This window comes from Pipistrellus hanaki (assembly GCF_964339955.1).
Source record: "Pipistrellus hanaki genome assembly, chromosome: X".
Taxonomy (NCBI): Eukaryota; Metazoa; Chordata; class Mammalia; order Chiroptera; family Vespertilionidae; genus Pipistrellus; species Pipistrellus hanaki.
In genome coordinates this window covers 74,739,154-74,765,915 of record NC_140524.1, presented here as the reverse complement: position 1 = coordinate 74,765,915, position 26,762 = coordinate 74,739,154, and the positions used below count along the sequence as shown (strand labels likewise).

At 38.1% G+C, this 26,762-nt stretch overlaps 1 protein-coding gene and 1 pseudogene across 3 annotated transcripts in view; one reads left to right on the top strand and one right to left on the bottom strand.

Moving 5' to 3' along the window:
* LOC311614534 (vascular endothelial growth factor receptor kdr-like) overlaps window positions 1-26,762 on the bottom strand; it is a 234,117-nt gene that overhangs the window by 20,451 nt on the left and 186,904 nt on the right. The window contains exons 27-30 of one of the 2 annotated variants that reach the window (XM_084869431.1): window positions 16,482-16,526; window positions 16,002-16,107; window positions 6,545-6,651; window positions 1,585-1,666 (exon numbers count right to left, since the gene is read on the bottom strand). In XM_084869431.1, the coding sequence (XP_084725557.1) occupies window positions 1,585-1,666; window positions 6,545-6,651; window positions 16,002-16,107; window positions 16,482-16,526 (340 nt within the window). The remainder of the gene's footprint in view (window positions 1-1,584; window positions 1,667-6,544; window positions 6,652-16,001; window positions 16,108-16,481; window positions 16,527-26,762) is intronic. The other variant, XM_084869432.1, reaches the window with a different exon arrangement.
* On the top strand, window positions 12,584-13,112 carry LOC311615795 (replication protein A 32 kDa subunit-like; annotated as a pseudogene). The gene has a single exon. The product of its transcript is annotated as a replication protein A 32 kDa subunit-like (transcript).

The window sequence follows — 26,762 nt, the reverse complement described above, 5'->3', positions numbered from 1 at the left end:
AAGAAAACTATGTTTTACAAATGAAGTCTTCACAGAGCCAGAGGTGTGGTTCCGGAAACAATTCAAAGCCTACCAAATCCTTTGACCTTTTCCAAATACCCCTATTCATTTCAATAGGCTTATAGATAACTAGAAGCCCGGTGCATCAATTCTTATACAGGTGGGGTATGGCTGGCCCACCATGATTGGGCCGGCCCGGGGAAGGGGATATAGGAGGTTGGCCAGCCTGCCCTGATCCCTGGTTGAACTGCCAGTTGAGGGGACAATTTACATATTAGCCTTTTATTATATAGATAATCTTATCTAATAATAGACAAACATGTAAATTGACCATACCTCTGCTTTACTCACAGCCAATCAGAGTGAGTATGCAAATTAACCCAACAAAGATGGAAGTTAATTTGCATATGTACCTGGGTCCCAGGAACATCCTTGGCACCCAGGTCACTTCGAGCCAGCCATCAGAGGGGCAGGGGGACCCCTGCCCAAGCCTAAAGCTTTGGGCTAAGGCTTTAGGCTTGGGCAGTGGGGTGAGATTTTAGTCTTGGGCAGCCAGCAATCAGAGGGGTGGGGGGGCTCCTGCTCAAACCTAAAGCCTGGGTGGCCTGAGCTGGCAATAAGAGGGGCAGGAGGGAGGTAGGTGCTGAGCCAGCGATTGGAGAAAAGGGGAAAAAAATCAATGGAAACATATCTTCAGGTGAGGATAAAAACAAAACATAAAGAAAGAAATGTCATATCCTATGAAAGACACATCTTGAAAATGCCTGAAGAAAGTTGTCATTTTTTCATGGTGAAGGGATTGGAGTCTGTGTTGATGAAAATACCTTGGCGGCTTTGATGACTGGCAGTGGCTGCAGAAATGGGGAGTGGACCAAAGCCGTCAGTAGGACATTCCCTGAGGGCTCCCAATATGTGAGAGGGGGCAGACAGGGCTGAGGGACCCCTCCCCAGTGCAAGAATTTCATGCACCAGGCCCCTAGTAGGCTTTATAAAAAGCCTATGTAATCAATTGCTATTCTTACTATGTTTATACAAATTATTAGATCATATTAAAACTGGACCTAATTGTAGACAAAAGGGGCCACATGCTGACCTGACAAGTTCAGGGGAGGCCTGTGTGGCAGTCTTTCAAATAAGGAGACCTAAAGTAACCACAAATGATGGTCTGAAAATTAAATATTTAACTACAAACAGGTTATAGTGGGTAGTCATGTTCTAGGCCAATATTTTCCCTGACAAAGATAAACTTAGATCTTTACTGAGCCCATTTGCCTTTTCGCCTCTAAGATAACATATCTGTGAGATGTCTGGGTAACTTGTAACTTCCTTCTTATCTGACACCCCCTCCCCCTCCCCGGACTCTCATCACTCCTGTTTGACATAGTACTGGAAGTATTACCCATTGTGATTAGACAACAAAAAGAAATAAAAGGTATCCAAATTGGAAAAGAAAAAGTAAAGCTGTCCTTATTTGCAGATTACATGATATTGTACATAAAAAACCCAAAAGACTCCATCAAAAAACTTATAGACTTGATAAATGAATTTGGCAATGTAGCCATGTAGAAATAAAACAATACTAACCTTAAATACAGCTTCCTCATTTTTCTTGGCCACCCTTATCTCATCAAATGACTCAATCAGTTGATCCTTCTGGGATTCAATGCTGTTGTGGAAAAAAAAAAGAGAGAGAGTTTTATATGAGCCCCTCTTCTTCCTTTTCTGGGGTTGCTGCCTCTCATAGGACAGACTCAGATTTTTAGCCATTTTGGAATATAACTTAGTTTTTAGAAAGAATATATTCTAGCCCTTTGGAAAATCCTCTAACAGTACCTGTGGGAAAAGTCTGTTACTTGATTATTGATGACATTTGAGGGAGTGTGGCATTCCCAAATTAGCCCATGAGTTTTAGACTCTTAAGTTTATTTCTTGAATCTATAAATAAATAGTTATATACCACCCAGGCTTTGGAGGCTCAGTTTCCTCATCTGTAAAATGGAAAGGGGATTGTTGGAAATGAAGAATTCTTAACCTGGAAGACACATAGCCAAGCATACAAAGATAAAATTCCCATAAACTTTCACAAGTTGTATGAAAAATTATATTTGATATATTTTGAATAGAGTGAAGAGCCTTCATTAGATTCCAAAACATATCCTATAATTGAAAGGAGGTTAGATAAGCACTCTTCTAAATGAGCTAATTTAGAACTCTATACTGAGACCCTTTGAAGTAACCTAGGAAAGTGGTTCTCAAAGTATGGTCTATGGAACAGAAGAACTGAATCACTTGAGAACTTGTTAAAAATTCAGGGTATATGTTCTACTCTCAGAAATATAAAATCACATTTTTAAGTGGAATTCAGAAATCTATGTTATAGCAAACCATTGAGGTGATTCTAATGTACAATAAACTTTGAGAACAACTGACCTAGAACAATTCCATGTTGTTGCTTGGCAGGAAAACCAAGTTTCAGGGAGGAAAAAGATTCACCTAAAGTCACGCAGTAAATCAGAATCTAGGTCTTTTGACTCCTAAGGCAAAACTCACTTCCCTGTAGTGAGTTTTCATAGCTCTGAAATTCTATGGATCTAAGCAAAGGAAAATCACTGAAAGAACTATCAGTAAACACAATAGCTTTGTTCCACAGTTCAAAATACTTCATTGCCTTGAATACCTTCTTCCACTTTAGAGCTGCTATGATTAAGGAATGCTTCTATGCCTCAGTGTATTTTTATAGGAGAAATAGAACAAAACTCTGTAATATGGCAAAACTCATTTATTCTGACCTAGTGCATTGCTTTAACTTCCCTTTTGTTGATGCCCATAAAAAAGTAAGTATATTTTTCCATCCTCTTTTTCTTTTCTTTTTTTAAAATATATTTTATTGATTTTTTGCAGAGAAGAAGGAAGAAGGATGGAGAGCTAGAAACATCAATGAGAGAGAAACATTGATCAGCTGTCTCCTGCACACCCCCTACTGGTGATGTGCCTGCAACCAAGGTACATGCCCTTGACCAGAATCGAACCCGGGACTCTTCAGTCCACAGGTCGACGCTTTATCCACTGAGCCAAACTGGTTTTGGTTCCATCCTCTTTTTCTTTGACTGACAGTATCAGCTCTGAAACCAGGTGATATAATTATTGCTGTAAATTAGAGAAAACTTAGACAAACCTAAAGCTATTTTGATGGATCAATGATGAAAACATCAATCTCATGATACACATTCCATGAAAAGCATCACAGAACAAGAACTAAAATAAGACACATACCAATTTTATAAAATGTTCCCTTCTAGATACGATTTAGTTTTTATCCAGTGTGATATTAGAAAAAAAAATAGTCTTAAGCTGAGAGCTGAGGGCCTCAATTTCTGACCAATAGGATTATAGCTATCCTACAAGGCTTTTAGGATACTTTCAAGGTCAATTGTGGAAGCCGATATGAAGGTGCTTTAGACATAGCTTAAAAAATATAGAAGCATAAAATTTAGTTCTCTCTCACTGTATGCCTCTTATGCGTTTCCGTTTGTTCCAAAATATCATATAATAATTCCTACTGTTCAAAAATCCTGAAGAGCCCTTGCTGGTTTTGCTCAGCAGATAGAGCATTTGCCTGAGGACTGAAGAGTTCCAGGTTCAATTCCAGTCCAGGGCACATGACAGGGTTGTGGGTTCAATCTCCACTAGGGCACATGCAGAAGGCAGCCAAAGATTCTTTCCCATCATTGATGTTTCTATCTCCCCTTCTCCCTTCCTATATATGAAAAAAAAATAAAATATATATATATATATATATATATATATATATATATATATTTTTTTTTTTTTTTAAATCCTGAGGAAATAACAACCGATCCCACAGAAATACAAACAATTATGAAAAAATACCATGAACAACTCTATTACAATAAAATGGACAACCTAGATGAAATGGACATATTCCTAAAAAAATACAAGCTCCCAAAACTCAACCAAGAAGAATTAAAAAAGCCTGAATAGGCTTATAACTACCAAAGAAATTGAAAGTAGCGATAAGAAATATCTTCCAGCAAACAAAAGCCCTAGTCTAGATGGCTTTACAGGGCAGTTCTCCAAGTATTCAAAGAAGAACTAAAACCTATCCTCCTCAGATTATTCCAAAAAGTTCAAGAGGAAGGCATACTTCCAAGCTCTTTCTATGAAGCCAGCATAACCCTAATCCCCAAAACCAGATAAAGATACCACAAAAAAGAACTACAGGCCAATATCCTTAATGATATATAGACGCTAAAATCCTCTACAAAACTCTAGCAAACCAGATTCAGCACTACATTAGAAAGATCATACACTGTGACCAAGTGGGATTTATGCTGGGCATGCAAGGATGGTACAATATCCTCAAATCAATAAGTGTGATACATCACATAAACAAACTGAGAGACAAAAATCACATAATCATATCAATTGACACAGAAAAAGCATTTGACAAAATCCAACACCCTTTCTTGATAAAAACTCTCAGAAAAGTGGAAATAGAGGGATCATATATCAACATAATAAAAGCCCTATATGACAAACCTACAGCCTACATCATAATGGGAAAAAAATAAACTCATTTCCCCTAAGAACAGGTACAAGGCCAGGATGCCCACTTTCACCTCTCTTGTTTGACATGGTATTAGACATACTAGCCATAGCTATCAGACAACAAGAAGAAATAAAAAGCTCCCAAATTGAAAAAAAGTAAAACTGTCCATATTTGCAGATGACATGATACTATACATAGAAAACCCCAAAGACTCCATCAAATAGACCAAAAAATGAATTTGGCAATGTAGCAGGATACGAAATTAATGCCCAAAAATCTATGGCTTTTTATACACTGGCAAAAGGTGGCCCAATGAAGTACTGATGGGATGGTCATAATAATATGGCCACTCAGTGTATATAGATATGATTGGAAATAATAGTGCAGCCAATGGTTGGACAACAATAGGAGTGCTGAATAAACCACCAGACAAAGTCTCATGGATCAGCGCTCAATTCTCAGAGTTTCTCTAGATGAACCAGAAAATTCTACACCTCATAGCTTTAATTTCTTCATTCTTTAAAAAAAAAAAAAAAAAAAAAGGGTAGAATTTAAAGGACTGTGTATGGTATATTTCCTAACACTCCAGCTAGGATGACTTCATGATTGTCTTTCTTCTGAAAAACATGGTGACTTATAGCTGTCATTAAATGTATATAGTGTTATGAAGGAAATGTTAGCCAATCAAGTGCAAAATAGGTTAGGCTTCAGTGAACCATGTAATGTGTAAAATATGGAAAATCTTGATAACTGAAGATTTTAAAAAAACATTTAAGTGAAAAAAGAAAATTTATGTGATGAGTAATACAGCTGTAGTACACCTAGTTCCAGCACAATATCATTGGAATCATACTAATTTTTCAGCCAATGACTATATAATGGGATTTGGGAACTGCTGAGTAAATGCTGCTCCACCCTTGGTGGATTCACTGTTAGCCTCAGCTCCTCTAGGAATATTCTACTAAGGTCATGAACACCCTATATATTGTATAGATTAGTAAAAAGTACCCCCTTTTGACAGAATCCTTACCCCCTCACCCTCAATGAATGATAAAGTAACTATGAAAGATGTCCCTTCCTCTAGGCATACAATGCTGTGTTGGGCATAGGGATTATCAAGCAGAACATGAGCTGGATTCAGTCCCCATTTTCTGCATGAGTTGTGTCTTACACAAACTACACAACAATAAATGGAGACCTTGTTTGGTGCCTTAACCTTATGTTGACTTCTTTGTTCTCTGAACTCTTATGTGTTATCCACACCACTTATTTATGCCCTCTTAACAAAACCCTCTAGACTTATTCATAATTACGTATGTCTTATCTCAATAGCAGATTGTCAGTTTTTTGAGTGGTCTTATTTTAGACCCTCTCAGTGGCTAACACTAATGTTGAACACAAAAGTAAATATATTCATTGTTCACTTGAGGTGAATTAAATTATGCTTAGTCTTATTCTCAATTGCCTTCGGGCCCTCTCCACTTACCACTCAATATATCTTGTTGGCAGGAACACTTTTTTCTTAACTCCTTTCATTTACATGTGGAGGACACTCTGTAAAAGGCACACTCCACCTGAATCTCTTATCCCTCCCCTCATTGTGAGAGAGGAAGTTAGCTATCAGATTGGTAAAGAGAATTAATTGCCATGCTTTTTTCAAAGACATTCTTTCTTTCAAAGAGTGTATTTTCCCTGAGGGGGAACTCTGAAAATTTAGGGTAAATATAATCCAAGAGAGTGTTAACAATCCATCTGGTTGTAGCTATAAACCAATTCTCTGATCTAGCTTATGTCAACAATAAAGCTCGAATGAAGACCTTAAATTGGCACTGTTTCAATTAGTTCAGAACTCTTAGAAAAGAGGAGTATAATTTATTGCTCCCCCTTTAAAACAGTTACTAATTCTAGACAATTATACTTGTTAAGAGTTTTCCAAACCATCAACTCAAAGAAATAGAAGCTATTGGATCTCACCTGGCTTCCATTATGATATTACTATTTATGGTCTCTTGTACAGGATCCAGGGCCATGAAGGTGGGTGCTCCGCCAGTGCCATTGAGGGGTATGTAGTCTTTGCCATCCTGCATGTGAAAACAGATGTATCCATCATTTCCAAGGGACAAATATACTAATTTGTATTTGTGATATTTTTTCCTGCCTAGATCTGTCTATAAGAACTGCTGACCTTCGTTGGACAGTTCAGAAATTTGCTCTACTTTTCTATTTACCTCAAAGTATTTTCTTAACAACTTAGAGCAACATCTTTTGTGCTAGAGAAGCTGATTAATAAGGATGTATTTACAGACTTGTGCTTTCTATTAAAACATGTTTTATAAAGAATGTTCCCTTCTTCTCTCTTAATTTCCTCTATCCTCTCTTCTTAAATAAATAATCCTACCAGAGAGGAAGGGAGGACAAACAGAGCTTCATAACTCTGTCAGTGTTGGGGAATAGGTTCCTGAAAGATGAGACAGAGGACTGAAGACCAGGACTACAGGTTTTATTAAAGGAGAAGGAGCCTGCTGGGCTGCCTTGCAAAGGAAGAGAGCACAAGTGCAGGAGTGAAGATGCCCTTTGAAGGGAGGAATAGGAAGGGATGGGGCTTATGGTACTCAGCATGCACTGAATTGTGGTTTCATATAAGGCACATGATTAGGCACTTAGGTACTTAGGAATTGGGGGCTTTGGGAATTGGCAGGTGCTGATTGGTGGTTCAATGTACAGTCCAAATAAGGTGCCTTGTTAGGTGCTCAGGAATGTCCAGGCCGCAGGTGCAGTTTACATTGTCATACTCCATCCATCAGTTGGGGGAAGGGAGGATCTATCAGTTCCCAATTAAAACACTGGTTTGCCTGTTACTCATTGCCTCTAGAGTCATCTGATGACATCATCTGCCCCTTAGCCCTCTACAGATAATCCATTATCAAGAACCAAATCGAATGCCGAAACCATTTTGGCTCAGTGGATAGAGTGTCAGTCTGCGGACTGAAGGGTCCCGGGTTTGATTCCAGTCAAGGGCATGTACCTTGATTGTGAGCACATCCCCAGTGGGGTGGTGTGCAGGAGGAAGCTGATTGATGTTTCTAACTCTCTTTCTCTCTCCCTTTCTCTGTAAAACAATCAGTAAAATATATTTTTAAAAATCCAAAATGTGCTAAAATAATAATTAACACTGCTTATTATGTGGCAGGCACTGTAATAAATGCTTTGCATTTATTTTCTTATTTACTCACCACATCTTATAAAAAAAACATACTATTAGAACCTGATTTTACAAATGTGTAAACTGAGGAATAGAGAGGTTTAGTAATATGCCCAAGGTTACAAAGTTATTAAGGCCAGGATTCTGTTCCAGATATTTTTTCTTAATCACTGTGTGTTATCATGGTGATGGACTTTTTCACAAGTATCTCTGTTTTTGTTCTTGTTGTTTATTTATTTTTTTATTGATTTCATAGAAGAAGAGAGAGGGAGAGAGAGATAAAAACATCAGTGATGAGAGAGAATTATCAATTGTCTGCCTCCTGCATGCACCACACTGGGGATCCAGTCTGCAATCCAGGCATTTGCCCTGACTGAGAATCAAACCTTGGCCTCCTGGTTCATAGGTTGACACTCAATTACTAAGCTATGATGTTACCTGTTTTTCTGTCCGTTCCCTGCTCATAGTTCTGAGTCTAAGCAACAGTCTTGTCTGTGTATCTTACCTGCAGTTCAACCTGATATAACAAAAATGGAATTAGGAGCTCTGCTTTGGTTCTCATTGCTGAGAAACAGACAGTAAGCTAACTCCAGGAATAAGAAAACCCACCACAATCGAGTGCTGTAATTCTTCAGATCCTAGAAATTCAGGGAAACAGGAGTCTGGAGATCACTCAATATCCTCATTTATGTTTTCAGGTGAGAAATCTGGGCCTTAAAAGAACTTGGGAAGTGAATTTCCCAGAATCACATATGTGGCAAGCTCATATGCTGAGAAACTCTAGAAACCGTGGTTTACCCATATAGTTCCACAAGCTGCTTCTTGACTCAATGAGACTTAGTTGTATACCTAGTCCTAAAGCAATGTGACTAGTTTGTCAATACTTGAATGAATAAATTAATTTTAATCTTAGTAATGGATTTTTGCTTTTGTAGGTATCCATGGTTACAAAAAAAAGAGAACCCTTTATTGGTCCCTTATTCCCTCCAATTTTGTTGAGGTGTAATCGATAAATGTAAATTGTATATATTTAAAATGTAAAACTTAATGATTTAATATATGTGTATATAACATAATTACCAAATCAAGAAGTGTTAGCAAGAATGTGGAAAAGGTGGAACCCTCAAATACTATTGGAGATAATGCAGATTGGTGTAATCAATATAGAAAGCAGTACAGAGGGTCCTCAAAAAATTTAAAATGGAACTGCCTAATGACACAGTGATTCTACTACTGAGGATACTGGTATATCTGAAAAAAACTCAAAACAATAATGAGTTCATTGCAGCACGACCAAAAAAATGAAAGCAACCCATGTACATTAATATACAAGTGGGTAAAAGAGCTATTGTACATGTGTACAATGGAACTAGAGGCCCAGTGCATGAAATTCATGCACAGGGTCAGTCCTTCAGCCCTGCTTGCAACCTCTAACAATCCAGGACCGCTGGCTTCTAATTGCTTGCCTGCTGGCCTGCTTGATTCCTCCTAACCACTCGCCTGCATGCCTGATAACCCCTGAACATTCTGCCTTCCTGATCACCCCAACTGCTCACCTGCCTGCCTTATCACCCCTAACTGCCTCTGTCTGTAGGCCTGATTGCCCATAGCTGCCTCTGCCTTCCTGCCTCATTGCCCCTCATATTGAAATTTTATTATTATATATAGTTGCCTTGCTCCACGTTGTAAGGACCTGCTTGTCACAGAGATAGAAAGTTTTGATTTTTACTCTTGATTATGGCAATTAACTAACACAGATGGTCACCAAGAAGGTGACTTACCAAAGGATGTATATCAAATGGTGCTGTTAAGTCATCTTCTATGAAAGTGTGCATGTTGTGCATTGTACCTGTCTGGGTACATGAAAGAATGAAGTTTCTGTGTGTCTTTGCAATCATATGACCAATCTATGTGAGACCCCAGACCAGTCTGGTTTGGTGCTCATAGAATAATAGAGCTTTATTTTTTCTTTGCTCCATTGGTGGAGATTTCTTAGAAGTTTCAGGATATCTTCCTTTTAATTTTTCCTTGAAACTTTGACTTATGTCTCTCACCTTTGCTTTCCCTCCATCCCACATCTGAAACAGTAACTTGCCCCAGGCTCACTTCACTCAAGTGTCTAGAACAGTGTTTCCCAAACTTCTCTCATGATGAGAATCACCTGGTGGAGTTGTTAAAACACAGATTCCTGAATCCCAACTAAGAAGTGCTAAACTAGAATTTTTGGGAACATATAGGTAAAATTGTATACTTAACTAGTGCTCTAAGACAGATGTTATATACAGAGCACTAAGTTAGTTATGCAATTTAACCTATATGTTCTCAAAAATTCTAATTTAGCACTTCTTAGTTGGGATTCAGGAATCTGTGTTTTAACAACTCCACCAGGTGATTCTCATCATGAGAGAAGTTTGGGAAACACTGGTCTAGAAGATCACTCAATGCATCCAGCACCAGAACCACGATTCCCAGCATTCCTGGTGCTCCCCGTGCTCTTGGCTTCTGCTTTCCACCCGAGGCTCCTTCCCTTCCCTCCCTCCATGCAGCTGAGGCACAAACGTTGGGCTTGTGTTTCCAGGGCGATGCTGCCAGTCCCACCCCATCTACTATGGGCGCTACCATCTTTGTTGTGGAGTGATGATTAATTTACCTATTACTCTTTTATTAGATAGGATATTACTCAGCCATCAAAAAAGAATGAAATTGTACCTTTTGGGACAGCATGGATATACCTAGAGAGTATTATGGTAAGTGACATAAGTCAGACAGAAAGATAAATATATGGTTTTACTTACATAAAAAATCTGAAATGAAAAGTAAATGAGCAAACAAAACAGAAAAAACTCATAGATACAGAAAACAAATTGATGGTCATCATATTAGAGGGGGGAGAGGGTTGAAGACATAGGTGCTAAAGGAGAAGAAATTAAGCTGTGCAAATTACTCTATCTTATATAATAAAAGCACACTACGCTGTGTCTGACTGATCAGTTAACTTTTGGTTGACCACTCAATCAGTCGCTATGACATGCACTGGCCACCAGAGGGCAGACACTCCGACTGGTAAGTTAGTTTGCTACTGAGGTCCAGTCAATGGAACTGGGCAAGAGGACCAAAGATGCCCTGGAACCCTCCCTTGGTTCCTCCCTATCTGGCTAGCCAGCCTCCTGTGGTCCCTCCCCAGCTGGTTGGCCCCATAAGCCCCAATTTGGGCTAGGTGAGACTACCCTGATAAGTACAAATCACCAGCCAGGCTAAGGGACCCCACCTGTGCATGAATTTGTGCACTAGAGCACTAGTATAAAAATAGTCACTGGGACAGCTGGAGCTGGTTTAGCACAGTGGATAGAGTGTCGGCCTGCAGAATGAAGGATCCTGTGTTCAATTCTGGTCAAGGGCACATGCTTGGATTGTGAGCTCAATATCCAGTAGGGGGCATGCAGGAGGATGCCAATCAATGATTCTCTCTCATCATTGATGTTTTTATCTCTCTCTCCCTCTCCCTATCTCTCTGAAATCAATCCTATCTAATAAAAGAGTAATATTCAAATTAACCATCACTCCACTATACTTATAAGCCATGCCCACCAACCAATCAGGAACAAATATGTAAATTAATCCAACCAGGATGGCTGTGAACAGGAGGCTTGGCTTACCCCCGGCGATGGAGGAAGTCAAGCTTTCCGCACACCCTGACCAGCCCAGGCCTCCACTAAGGCTACAAAGTTTCAATTACAGAAGACAAATAAATGCCAATAAAAATGGCTGCGGCCATGGAGCGAACAGGAGGCTTGGGTTTCCCCAGCCAAGCTTTCCATACACCCTGACCATCCAAGGCCTCCACTCAAGGCTTCAAAGTTTCAATAATCGAAGGTAAATAAATTCCAACAAAAATGGCTGTGGCCACAGAGCAAGCAGGAGTCATGGCTGCACTCAAGGCTGCAAAATTTCAATTGTAGAAGATAAATAAATCCAATATACCAGAGCCCCCGTTTGGGTTGCTGAGGGGTATGGACAGCCTGAAAACCACCACAGGCCCCTCGCCCAGGCTGCCCCATACCCCAAGGGAATCCCCACCCTGATCTGGGACACCCTTCAGGGAAAACCAGCTGGCCCTCACCCATGAATCAGGCTTCTATCCTATCTAATAAAATAATAATATGAAAATTGACCATTACTCCAACACACAAGATGGTTGCCCCCATGTGGTCAGAGATTGCTGCCCCCATGTGGACACAAGATGGCTGCCACAAGATGGCCAGCAGGGGAGGGCAGTTGGGAGGAACCAGGCCTGCAAGAAAAGGCAGTTGGGGGCAATCAAGCCTGCAGGGGAGGGCAGTTAGAGGTGACCAGGCCGGCAGAGGAGGGAAGTTGAGGGTGACTTGTGCTAAAATCAATAAACAGCTTCTGAACAAAGAGAAAAATCTATGACACTGTGAAGAAAATATAGTCTAATAAAAAACAATAAAAACAAACAAAACATTTAAAAAAGAGAAAATATGGTCTAGAGATTAATTTAAAGAACAACAGTATCTAGATATAGTGCTGCGACCACAACAAGATTCTGAGGCCTAGGGTGAACCCAGCTGACCAGAGCCTTCTGGGCATCTTTCTTGAAGGAATTGTGACCACAATGTAGAATAAGAGCCTAAGCCCAGAGCATTGTACCCTGTTCCATATCTCAAATGCTTTCTGTCACTCTGGTTGATGAAGTATTCAGAATTGGAAGTGTTGAGATAGTACAGGTCACTATTGTGGGGATAATCAGACATGCAGAGAAGGCTCCAACCATTATTTACAAAATAGATGACATGACAGCTGCACCCATGAATGTTTGCAAATGTGTTGACATAGATGATGCCAGTGGTGAAAACACTGTGGTCCCTTCAGAAATGTATGTGAAAATGGCTATCCATCTGAGATCTTTTCAGAAAAAAAAGAAAAAAGTCTGGTGGCCTTTAAGATCATATCCCTGGAGGATATGAATGAGTTCACCGTACATATTCTGAAAGTAGTGAATGCACACATGATGTTGACCAAAGCTAACAGCCAGCCCTCAGCAGGGAGAGCACCTATCAGCAATCCAGGAATGGGTGAAGCAGGGAACTTTGGTGGAATAGCCTCACTTTGGCAAATGGCCTCATTGTGGTCCAAAACCAGGTGCTAAATTTGATTAAAGCTTGTCCAAGACCTGAAGGACTGAACTTTCATGACCTCAAGAACCAGCTTCAACACATGCCTATAGCCTCAAGTAAGCAAGCTGTGGATTTTCTAAGCAAAGAGGGACTTAAATATTCCACTGTAGATGATGGTCATTTTAAATCCACAGATGCAGAATAACTGGACTTAATTGATACCCAACATATTTTTCAGCTGGACCTATTTTCTCAATCTGTTATATCCAGCTATGTACATGTTTTGAATAATTGACTTCTAGAAAGTAGGTTTAATCTATAAAATATCTCATTTGACATTATTTTGAAAGTTTCTGCTCTTCTGTTTTTGTTTGTTTGTTTGTTTGTTTGTTTGTTTGTTTTTTAAGCTCAAAGGAAGATAGGCAACTAACAGTGATGTGAGCCAAAGTGAAACTTCTTAAAGAAGTTACAAATTAGGTAGTTATAACATCTGGGCAGATGGAAGTAGAAGAGGGATACTGCCAAGAGTTGGGTGGTATCCTACATAATAAAAGTTTAATATGCTAAGTTTCCAGTCATCTGGTCAGCCATTTAACCAATCAAAGCATAATATGCTTATGATATGCTAAGGCTGCTCAACCATTTGATATTATGTGCACTAACCTAGGGGGCAGATGCTCTGACCAGTAGGTGATCCTGCTGTTGGGGTCTGGCCAATCTGGACTGAGCGAGATGGGCCGGACATGCCCTGGAGCCCTCCCTGGCTGTACCTCCCTGGCTGGCCAACATCCCACATCCCTCCCTGGCCCCTATCATGCATTGGTGAGGTCCCTCAGCCTGGCCTGCACCCTCCCACAATCCAGGACCCCTCCAGGGGATGTTGGAGAGCCAGTTTTGACCTGATCCCACAGGCCAGACCGAGGGACCCCACTGGTGCATGAATTTGTGCACCAGGCCTCTATTTACTTAAATAATACTCAGGAGTCTCTATTTTTAAAATATTGCCCATTGATGAGTACAACTAGGACCTGTCAGAAGAGAGCTAGCCAAGAAACCTGCTAACTTCTGCCTGGTTTTGTTCCCCATTTTGGTTATGTGTTATTACTTCCAGAATTGCACTTTTCTTCAACTTGTCATGACTGCTGCTGAGTGTTTGTTAAGCATGAGGTTCTAGAGTGGTGGCCTCGTGTGGCAGAGGAAAGAAATGTCACCGTGTTTTATACAAAATAAGTACATTCATATGTTGAATAAAATAGATTATTGTAGTAACAACAACAACAACAAAAACACACACAAAAAAAAACACACAACAGTGTTTCTAGGAATTTTAAAGTGATTGCAAAACTGGAAAAACAAAGACTTCACCTCCAGTGTGACCTTTTCTCCCCTAGCATATCACTGGTCATGAGGTTTAAAACCTTGTCATTTCATATAGATGGTCATGAAGCTCGGATATTCCCCTGATCGTTTCTCCCCTGGCATGTTACTAGTCATGCAGTAGGAGGAACATGGAGCTGAAGAGTGGCTTCATGAGAATCCTATACAATCCCTTACAGGACCACTCCCTTAAGCAATAACCTCTAAGGTTAATATCTAGGCCTCAGTTGTGTTTCATCTCCAGGCCCAGAAATGCTGCAAAACCAGAAAAGCCATGCCATGGCTGACATCAGGACCAACTGCATTGACTAATGACTACTTGCCTTGACATCAATCAATCAGTAGAGACCATGACCGTTAAAGGAAGCACCTGGAAAACTGATGCATATTCTATTGAAATGCTCCTCTGAGACCTCCTCTAAAATTCCCACTTTTAAAAGCATTTAGGACACAGGACCCAACATGCATTTCCCCACCCCCTTTTCCCCACGCATGTATTCCTAGCCTCTCTTTTTCTCCTAAGTTCCAAGGGCCCTTATTTTGACTTTAGCTTTTTCATGAGTCCATTTCATGTGGCTCACTTCTACCTCTGTGACTTTCTGTAAAAACTTCCTCTTATAGTTGGAAAATAAAAAAAAAGATTTTCTCAAATATTCCATTAAAAGTCTAAATTTATAGAAGTGTTTATCTCAGAAAGGTTTGTGGGTGTGGTATTTGTCAAATAGAGTGAGCTTCACTGGAAGACCACAAAAGTTTTGAAAAAATTATATGAGGAGAAACACTGTCAACTTGGACTGAAATGGACAGATAGTATATAATGGAAAGAGGCCATTAAAATTCCCCAGTTCTATTGGGCATAAGTAGGCTTAGAAAAACACCTGGTGAGTTTCAAATTAATGTATTGAGATAATGGTTCAGAGAATGGCAGGTTTTCACTTATTTTTATGTTCCACCTTTTATGAGAAAAGAAATATGGCAAACCCAAATTTTAACAAATGCTGTTCCTTCTGCCTAAAATTCTTCTTGTACTTTTCTAGTAGTTTAACTCCTGTTCATCTCTCAAGACCCTTATATCCATTCTTCCTGCTACTCATCGTACTCAACTACAAACCTTGTTTTTGTTATTTTGCTTCTCCACTAGATTACGTATTCCTTGAGATCAGGTGTCATGCCATTTATCTTTAAATCAGCAGTGTGCAGTGCAATGCCTGGCACAAACTAGACAGATGCTCAATAAATATTTTAATGAAGAACTGACCTTGTCTCTAATCATATGTACCCTCTTCAAGGGTTTATTATTTTTTCTGCTTTCTTGTTTAACTTTTTCTATGACATTGTAATTATTTCCTTTACATTCCCATAGACTAGATCAGTGTTTCCCAAACTTTTGACATATGTGTACCCCTTCTATAATTTTCATAATACTGAGTACCCCTCGTACTCATGAGAATGTAGAATTAGGTGCAGCTAAGCACAGTGCAGTGCATATCCTCACCAAACTCCGGTGCAACGCATACCCCCACCAAACTCTTCCAGTACCCCTGGGGGTACGTGTACCACACTTTGGGAAACACTGGACTACCGGTAGATTATGAGCTTCCCAAGTACTGAATTTGGGCATAGTCAAACATTGCAGTGCTTACATCTTCAAGAACTGTGACTTAATAGACAACAACAAAACTATACTGATTGATAGAATAAAGGAAGCAATGAATACCTGTTGAACACTGGCCTGAAGGAGATCGCCAAGACGCTCAACCAGGTCAGAGAAGTTGGGTCTCAGGGTGCACACACTGTGCCAGCAATCAAGCATAGTCTGGTAGCTGAAAATGGGAAAAAAGCCAAGAAAGTCTCCATTTTCTCATTCCCATTGCTTTTCTAACTTTTACAATCGATGACACCTCAGATCACATTTTTGCAATTATTTTCAAGCCATTTTCTCTGCTATGGACTTAGAATGAGTTTTTTTTAAAATTTATTTATTGATTAAGGTATCACATATTTGTCCTCAACCCCCCATTCCAATCCCCCGCCCCCCCCCCCACTCATGCTCCCACCCCCCCTATTGTCCTTGACCACTGGTTAGGCTCATATGTATGCACATAAGTCCTTTGGTTGATCTCTCCCTTTTATCCCCACCCTCCCTTTGAGGTCCAACAGTCTGACCCATGGCTCCTTATCTCTGCCTTCACCATACCTGTCCATTACTCTTATGTCATCTTCATACCCACATGTTTCAGGTCTGTATGCATAGAAGTACACACATCATTAGCGATAATTAGACCACTTCTAAGGCCAAATATTTAGAAAACCTTAACTTAAAAAGAGCAACCTAGCATTTACATTTGTTGCCAAACTCCTTTAGCAGTACAAGAATGATGTGAATGGGGACACAGCTGCTTTTGTCCTGAGGCCATCTGGCTTCAAATATTCTTGAACTTTGGGTCCTCCTCATGATCTAGAAACTTGTATAATTGGACTTTTATCTCCAAATATCTTTACAAATTTTTGAAAAATGGTTTAAAATGCAATCATTTTTAGATTTTAAGTTGTAACACTGCATTCCCAGCCTGTATTTTCCAATGACTAGCAAATAAGTCATCAGTGAAGTAGTAAATGCAGTTTCATGCTGAAATTGCTTTTTATTAAAACAACTAGTGACCTGGTGCACAAAATTCATGCACATTAAAAGGGAATTAATTAAAGGAAATATTTTAATATTGTTATTTGCCCTTTCTCTCTAATAGAAGTCTCAGATATTAAAGAAAATTAGAAAAAGGTATATGAAAATCTCCCTCCTGTCAGAGCCTGAGGCATGCTATGGGAACCAGAGTCAATCCCCACCCACCCACATGTGCATTGAAATTGCTCAAGACCCAGACCCAGCCAGCCTCACCCCCACTAGGCTAGATCCATTCATATATTTTTTACTATATTTCCCTTAACTTGGGGTCAAATTAATAAAATATTACATATGAACAAGGTCCATAAATTCAGTATCAGTGTTTTTTTCAGTGTAATTTATTGTTTTAAGTAATGTATTTAGGTCTTTGATACATTTTTCTTTTCATTTTTATTAAGGTATTATATGTGTACATATCTTACCATTGCCCCCTCTACTCTACTCCCATACATGCCCTTAATCCCCAGTGTCTTGCGTCCATTGGTTATGCTCATATGCATGAACACAATTCTTTCGGTTGATCTCTTATCTCCCCCAACTCTCCCTAACCTTCCCACTGTAATTTGACAGAATGTTTGATGCTTTACTGTCTCTGTATCTATCTTTTTGTTCTACAGTTTATAATTTTCTTTATTATCCATAAATGAGTGAGATCATGTGGTATTTTTCTTTCATTGACTGGTTTATTTCACTTAGCATGATGTTCTCCAATTCCATCCAGGTTGCAGCAAATGGTAAGAATTCCTTCTTTTTTTATGGCAGCACAGTATTCCATTGTGTAAGTGTACCATAGTTTTCTGATCCAGTCATCTGCTGACAGGAACCTAGGCTGTTTCCAAATCTTAACTATCATAAATTGTGCTGCTATGAACATAGGGGTGCATATATCATTTCTTATTATTATTTCCAGTTTCCTAGGAGTGGGATTACTGGGTCAAATGGGAGTTCCATTTTCATTTTTTGGAGAAAACTCCATACTGTTTTCCAGAGTGGCTGCACCAGTCTACATTCCTACCAGCAGTGCACAAGTGTTCCTTTTTCTCCCCATCCTTGCCAACACTTGTCATTTGTTGATTTGTTGATGATAGCCATTTTGGCGAGGTGTGAGATGGTATCGCATTGTCGTTTTGATTTGCATCTCTCAGATAATTAGTGATTTTGAGCATGTTTTCATGTGTCTCTTGGCCTTCCTTCTGTCTTCTTTGGAAAAGATTCTATTTAGGTCCATTGCCCATTTCTTTATTGGATCATTTATTTTTCTTTTATTAAGTTGTATAAGTTGTCTGTAGATGTTGGAGATTAAACCTTTATCAGTGATAACATTTGCAAATATTTTCTCCCATACAGTGGGATTTCTTATTGTTTTGTTGATAGTTTCTTTTGCTGTGAAAAAGCTTTTTATTTTGATGTAATCCCATTTGTTTATTTTCTCTTTAGCTTCCATTGCCCTAGGGTCAGTATCAGTGAAGAAGTTCTTTCGGCATGTGTCTGAGATTTTGCTGCCTGTGGATTCCTGTAGTATTTTTATGGTTTCCTGTCTTATGTTTAAGTCCTGTATCCATGTTGAGTTTATTTTTGTGTATGGTGTAAGTTGGTGATCTAGTTTCATTCTTTTGCATGTATCTGTCCAATTTTCTCAACACCATTTATTGAAGAGACTGTTTTGACTCCATTGTACAATATGTTCATGCCCCCTTTGTCAAATATTGATTGAGCATAGTGATTTGGGTTAATATCTGGGTTCTCGATTCTATTCCATTGATCTATATGTCTGTTCTTGTGCCAGTACCATGCTGTTTTGAGAACAGTTGCTTTGTAATACAGCTTAAAATCTGGTATTGAGATTCCTCCAACTTTGTTCTTCTTTCTCAGGATTGCTGTGGCTATTCAGGGTCTTTTTTTATTCCAGATGAATTTTTGTAGAGTTCTTTCTAGGTCTGTGAAATATGCCATTAGTATTTTAATGGGGAGTGCATTAAATCTATTGATTGCTTTGGGTAGTATGGAAATTTAAATGACGTTGATTCTTCCAATCCATGAACATGATATGTTCTTACATCTGTTTAAGTCTTCCTCTCTTTTTTCAGCGTCGTGTAGTTTTCTGCATATAGGTCTTTTACCTCCTTAGTTAAGTTTATTCCTAGGTACCTTAATTTTTTTGGTGTGATGGTAAATGGGATTGCTTTTTTAATCTCTCTTTCTGTACGTTCACAATTGGTGTATAGAAAGGCCATACGTTTCTTGGTGTTAATTTTGTATCTTTGCTGAATTCATTTATTAAGTCTATTAATTTTTTTATAGATCTTTTGGGGGTTTTTTTGTACAATATCATGTCATCTGCAAATAAGGACAATTTTACTTCTTCTTTTCCAATTTGGATGCCTTTTATTTCTTCTTGTCTAATTGCAATGAATAATATTTTAAGTACTATGTCAAACAGGAGTGATTACATTGGGCATCCCTGTCTTGTTCCTCTGCTTAGGAGAAATGGTTTTAGTTTTTGCCCATTCAGTATGATGTTTGCTGTAGGTTTATCATATATAGCTTTTATTATGTTGAGGTATGATCCTTATACTCCCACCCTGTGGAGAGTTTTGGTTTTTTTTTTTTTTATCAAGAAAGGGTGTTAGATTTTGTCAAATGCTTTTTCTGCATCAATTGATATGACTATGTGATTTTTATCTCTCAGTTTGTTTATGTAATTGATGTATCATTTTTATTGATTTGCGGATATTGTACCTTCCTTGCATTTTTGGGATAAATCCTACTTGGTCTTGGTGTATGATCTTTCTGATGTATTGCTGGAGTTGATTTGCTAGAATTTTGTTGAGGATTTTGGCATCTAGGTTCATGAGGGATATTGGCCTGTAGTTCTCTTTCATTGTGTTGTCTTTATCTGGTTTTGGTATTAGGGTGATGCTGGCTTCATAAAAGGAATTTAGAAGTGTTCCTTCTTGAATTTTTTGGAACAGTCTGAGGAGATAGGTTTTAGTTCTTCATTGAATGTTTGGTAAAACTTCTCTGTGAAGGTGTCTTGCCCTGAGCTTTTGTTTGCCAGAAGCTTTTTGATTATTGCTTCAATTTCTTCCATAGCTACTGGCCTATTGAGATGTTTGGATTCATCCTGATTGAGTTTTGAAAGGTTATATTTTTCCAGGATTCTGTCCATTTCCTCCAGGTTGTCCAGTTTGTTGTAATAGAGTTGTTCATAGTATTTTGTAATAGTCTTTGTATTTCAGCAGGGTCTGTTCTGATTTTATATCTTTCATTTCTGGTTTTGTTTATTTGGGTCCTCTTTCTTTGCTTCTTGGTGAGCCTGGCTAGAGTTTCATAAATCTTGTTTATTCTTTCAAAGAACCAGCTCTTGGTTTTGTTGATCTTTTATATTGTTTCTTTGGTCTCTATGTTGTTTATCTCTGCTCTGCTCTTTATTTTTTCCTTCCTTCTGCTTACACTGGGATTTTCTTGTTGCTCTCTTTCTAAGTCTTTGAGTTATAGGGTTAGATAATTTATTACCATTTTTTCTTGTTTTTTTTTTGTGTTTTTTTTTTGCAGTAGGCTTGTAGAGCTATGTACTTCCCTCTCAAGACTGCTTTTGCTGTGTCCCATAGATTCTGGAAACAAATTGTCATTTGTTTCCTTGATGTTTTTTATTTCTACCTTGATCTCTTTGGTAACCCAGGCATTGTTGTATAGCATGCTGTTTAGTCTCCATGTGTTTGATTTCTTTGGATTGTTTTTATTGTAGTTGATTTCTAGTTTTATACCACTGTGATCTGAGAAGATGATTGATATGATTCCTATCTTCTTGAATTTCAAGGGACTTTGCCTATGTTCCAACATATGATCTATCTTTAAAAATGACCCATGTGCACTTGAGAAGAATGTATATTCTGTGGCTTTGGTGTGAAATGTTCTGAAGATGCCAATTAATTCCATCTGATCTAGTGAGTCATTTAGGATTGCTGTTTCTTTGCTGATTTTTTGTTTAGAGGATTTGTCCAATGGTGGTAGTGGGGTATTAAAATCTCCTACTATGATTTTATTGCTGTTATCTCTCACTTGATATCATCAGGAGTTTTTTTTTATGTATTTGGGTGCTCCTCTATTGGGTGTGTATAAATTTACCAGAGTTATTTCTTCTTGTTGGATTGCTCCCTTTAGTACTATGAAGTGGCCCTCCTTATCTCTTATTATCTCCTTCACTTTGAAATCTAATTTGTCAGATATAAGTATTGCAACCACAGCTTTTTTTTCATTTCCATTCACCTGGAAAACCTTTTTCCATCTCTTCACCCTCAGCCTGTGCGTGTCTTTTTTTCTGAGGTTTCTTATAGACAGCAGATATATGGGTCTTTTTTTCTTATACAGTCTGTTACCATATGTCTTTTGATTGGGGCATTTAATCCATTTACATTTAAAGTTATTATTGATAGGTATTTATTTGTCACCATTTTTACTCTATACCCCTGTGTTTCTTCTTTGCTTCCTATTTCTTTTTCTTTCTTTCTTTTTTTTTTTTTTAATTTATTTACAGCAGACCCTTTAGTATTTCTTGCATTGCTGGTTTGGTCGTCATAAATTCCCTTAATCCTTTTTTGTCTGTGAAACTCCTGATTTCACCTTCAATTTTGATTGATAGTCTTTCTGGGTACAGTATTCTTGGATTCAGATCCTTCCTTTGCATGACTTTGTATATTTCATTCCATTCCCTTCTGGCATGATGAGTTACTGTTGAGAAATCAGTTGCTAGTCTGATGGGGGTTCCTTTGTATGTAACTTTCTGTCTCTCTCTGGCCACTTTTCAGATTCTTATTTTGTCGTTGGTGTTTGCCAATTTAATTATAATGTGCCGTGGTGTTGGTCTTTTCAGGTTCATTTTGCTTGGGACTCTGTGAGCTTCTTGGATTTATGTGGGGGTTTTTTTCTTCCCTATATCAGGAAAGTTTTCTGTCATTATTTCCTGAAACTGGTTTTCTATGCCTTCCTCAGTTTCCTTTCCTTCTGGAACCCCTATTATGCAAATGTTGTTTTGTTTTCTGTTGTCCCAAAGTTCCCTTATGTTCTCCTCCTGCTTTTTTTTTTTTCCCCCCCAGAAGCTGCTCTACTTGGGTATTTTTTTCCATTTTGTCTTCTAGCTCACTGATGTGGTCCTCTGCTTCTTCTAGTTTACTCTTGATGCTTTCTATTGAGTTCTTTAGAGCAGTGATGTCATTTTTCATTTCTTCTTGGTTCTTCCTCATTTCCTCTTGGTTCTTACTCATATTGTCAAATTTGTCTTCCATTATTGTCAGCCACCTTATGACCATTTCTCTGAATTCTTGCTCTGATAGGTTACTTGTCTCTAATTTGTTTACTTTCTTTTATGGTGATGCCTGCTTTTCTTTCATATGCATGCTGTTTCTTTGTCTCCCCATGGTCTCTCCTCTCAAGATGTCTGGTTAAGCAGTTCTCTCTCTCCTGCATTGATTTAAAGGTACAAAATACAACACAACCAGGTACAACACACAAGGCACTGAACAGCGATATATTCTCAATATTAATAACCTCCAATAACGGTGACCACCAGAAAAAAGCAAGTTAGGTGGTAGGAGAGAAAGAAGAGTAAAAAGAAAGAAAAAAAAGAGTGTCAAAATGAAACTGGGAAAAGGAGAAAAAAAAATAAGAGAAACTAGTGTGAGACTAAGAGAGGAAAGAGGAACACACTATATATATGGGGAGGAAACTCCAATAGAACAACTATTAATCACAGCAAATGCCAGCAACAAGTATCTGGAGATTAATACAATGTAAAACACCAGCTAATATCAAGCGAGGACAGGGAAAACAGAAGTAAAAAACAAACTAAAACACAGCAAAGAAAAACATACAATCAAACAAAAAGAATAAGGAAAACAATTCACAAGAAAGCATAAAACTTAGATATAGTTAACATTCAAACAAACAACTACAAAAGGAAAGAGAGAAAAACAATTTTCTTATTTATTTCTTTATTTATTTTTAATTAGGACAGAGAAAAGAGAGGTGTGTATGGACTTGGAGCAGGGGGTTGGAAATTAGATATATATAAGTAGGGTGAAATTTTAGCAGGGGGTAAACAGGAAGAATAGGAAAAATCTAGAGCAGGAAAGGGTTAAGATAAGCAGGACACCAAAAGGGGAAAGTTTAGGAAGACAGTGATGGCATAAAGGTAGAGTTGAAATAGAATAAAGCATTGGTGAAGGAAAGGTGAAAATAGACTGCAGAACACTAATCCCAAAGTAAAATAAAGAGCAAATAAAATGACACTTTAAAAAATAAAAATAAAAAAACAAAAGTAAATAAAATAAAAAGGTAAAATAGTAGTAGTAGTAATGCTGATTACAAATAAAAATGTAATGATTAAAAAGGTAAAATCAAGTGAGGAAAAAAGAAAAAAATAGTTTAAGTAAATGATGCAAATAATGCAAATAAAAACAAAAATTAAAAAATGTGCAGTAGTAAACGTCATTCACTTCTTCTATCTTTCTGTTTGGTATGCCTGTTTCCCAGTCCGGACAATATTGCAGTTCCCTGCATTTCACTGCTCCTCAGTCTTGTAATCCAGTCCTGATTTTTAAGCAGGCAGTGTCATAATTTCTGGTGTTCCTATATTTTTTTATTACACTAGGGTCAATTTGTGATTTAGCCTCTGGGTGGCAGTGTTTCTTGGTTGACTTCCAGGACTCTAAGGCTTTTCTTGCTTTTTTTCTCAACTGGTTTACAGAGACTGGAGGGCAAGTCTAAGCAGACTGCACACCTCTGAAACTCGCAGGCTATCCCTCCGCGTCAGATCAAAATGGGTTGCTCTTTAGAGATCCCCCATTAGCAGCTCTGAGGAAACCCTTCCACAATCACGGATTACACCAGCCCAACAGCCTGCAGCTTCTCCAGGCAAACACCTCCTTGGTCCTCCAGCTTCAGCAGTGCGCAGTGCGGGCGGGTGTTTGTCTTCTGCAGGGACTAGAGCCTCACCCTGTCCCAGTGAAATCTGACCTTTCTGTGGTGGAGTGGAGAGCTCCTTTGAGTCCAAGCATTCGCGCCACCTGAGACCGGTGTTCTGGGGCTCACAGCTGCTCGGCAGTTGCCACAGCTGTGGATATTCAGGCCTCTGACAAAATCTGCTTTTCCTTTCAAGTTGGCAAGATTTCCCAGTTCAAGCCCGTGGCTCCTGGAGGGGACCCAGTTGCTGTGGGTGCTTCCCTGACAGGGGAACCCCATCCAGCAGTCCCTCACCTTCTCCTGGAGTTCAGCTGTCCCTTAGCTTGTTAACAAACACTCCCAGTGCAGCCCTCAACTGTTCTTTCTTTCTACTCTGGGACAAGGCCATATTCTGGCACCATTTTCTGCCCCCTCTTCTTTAATATAATATATTTTGAGTTAAGTTTTTTATATGAAGACAAACTGTAGTCTAGATTCATTCTTTGAATGCTGCTTTCCAAATTTCCCAGCACCATTTATTAAAGAGGCTTTCCACCCTTCCATTATATGTTTTTGGCTTTCTTGAAAATTATTGTGGGCTTATTTCTGGGATCTCAATTCTGTTCCATTGGTCTGTGTATTTGTTTTCCTGCCACTAATATGACGTTTTCATTATTGTTACTTTGTATTATAATTTGGAGCCAGGGAGTGTGATACCTCCAGCTTAGTTCAATTTTCTCAAGATTTCTCTGACTATTCAAGATCTTTTATGATTCCACATAAATCAGATGTTTTTTAAATTATATATTTTTTAAAGTCATTGAAATTTTTATGAAAATTGCATTAAATCTGTATGTTTCTTTGTGTAATATGAACACTTTAATTATGTTGATTATTTTAACCCATGAACATGAAAAATATTTCCATTTCATTGTGTATTTTTCAATCTCTTTAAATAAAATAAACACATAAATAAATAATACTTTGTAGTTTTCAGATAAATTTGTTACTCTTAGGAATGTTATTCTTTTGTTGCAATTGCAAAAGTAATTATCTTTTTATTTTTTCTGAAATTTCATTGTTAGTATCGGAATGCAGTTACTTTTTATACATTGATTTTGTACCCTGAAAATGTATAGTATTTGTTTCTAATAACTTTGCCATAAAGTCTTTAGGGTTTTCTATGTACATAATCATATCATTTGCAAAGAGTTAAAATGAAGAGTTTTACTTCTTCATTCCCTATTTGAATGCATTTTCTTTCTTTCTTTTACCGGATTGCTCTGGCTCGAACTTCCAGTGCTATGTTGAATAGAGGTGGTGAGAATGGGAGTCCTTGTTTTGTTCTTAATCTTAGAGGAAAAGTTTTCAGTTTTTCACCATTGAGTATGATATTAGCTGAGGGTTTGTCATATATAGCTTTTATAATGTTGAGGTATTTTTTCTATATCCATTTTATTTTTTGTACATACATGTATGCTGTATATTATCAAATGGGTTTTCTGTATCTGTTGATAAGATCATATGATTTTATTCTGCATTTTGTTAATATTTTCAAAGAACTACCTCATTGATGCATTAATTTCTTGTATAGTATTTTTGTTTTCTATTTCATTCAATTCTGCTCTAACTTTTATTTCCTTCTGCTAACTTTGGACTACTTTTGTTAATCTTTTTCTAATTCTTTAAGATGTAATGATGGGATGTTTAATGAGATTGTTTCTTTTTTTCTTAGGTAGGCCTGTAACGATTTAAACATATCTCTATTACTGCTTTTGCTGCATCACAAAAGTTTTTTTTTTTTTTTAATATATTTTATTGATTTTTTTTTTACAGAGAGGGAGTTTTTTACAGGGAGAGAGATAGAGAGCTAGAAACGTCAAGAGAGAAACATCGAACAGCTGCCTCCTGCACACCCCCCACCGGGGATGTGCCCGCAACCAAGGTACATGCCCTTGACCAGAATCGAACCCGGGACCTTTCAGTCCACAGACTGACACTCTATCACTGAGCCAAACCGGTTTCAGCTGCATCACAAAAGTTTAATATGTCATATTGTCATTCTCATTTTTTTTCTATGTATCTGTTTGTTTTTTCAAAATGTATTATTTATTGAATTATCATCATTTACTCTGCCTTTACCCAATGCTACATCCTCACACCCCCTTTCCCTTTGATAATCACCAAATCGTTGTCCATGTAAGAGTTTTGTGGGGATTTCTTTTGCTCAATTCTTTCACCTTTATCACCTGGTTTTCCAACCCATTCCTTCTGACAGCTGTCTGTATTTATGAGTTTGTTTTTATTTTGTTAGTTTACTTTGTTCATTAGATTCCACATATAAGTGAAGTCATATGGTATTTGTCTTTCTCTGACTTGCTTATTTCACTTAGCAGAATACTCCGCTGGTCCATCTATGCTGTTGCAAAAGATAAGACCTTTTATTTTATGCATTCCACTGTTTAAATGCATCACAGCCTTTTTATCTACTCATTTACTGATGGTCACTTGGGCTGCTTTCAAATCTTGACTATTGCAAATAACTCTCAAATGAACACAGGAGTGTATATATTCTTTGGGATTAGTATTTAGGTTTCTTTGGATATTCCCAGGAGTGCAATCACTGAATCATAAGGCAATTCCAGTTTTAATTTTCTAAGGGACATCCATACTGTTTTCCATAGTGGTTGTACCAATCTGAATTTCCTCCAACTGCATGAGGGACCTTTTTTCTTTGCTAACCCTTATTGTTTGTTGATTTATTGACAATAGCTATTCTGATAGGTGTGTGGTGATATGTCATTGTGGTTTTAATTTGCATTTCTGTCATGATTATTGATGTGGAGCATCTTTTCA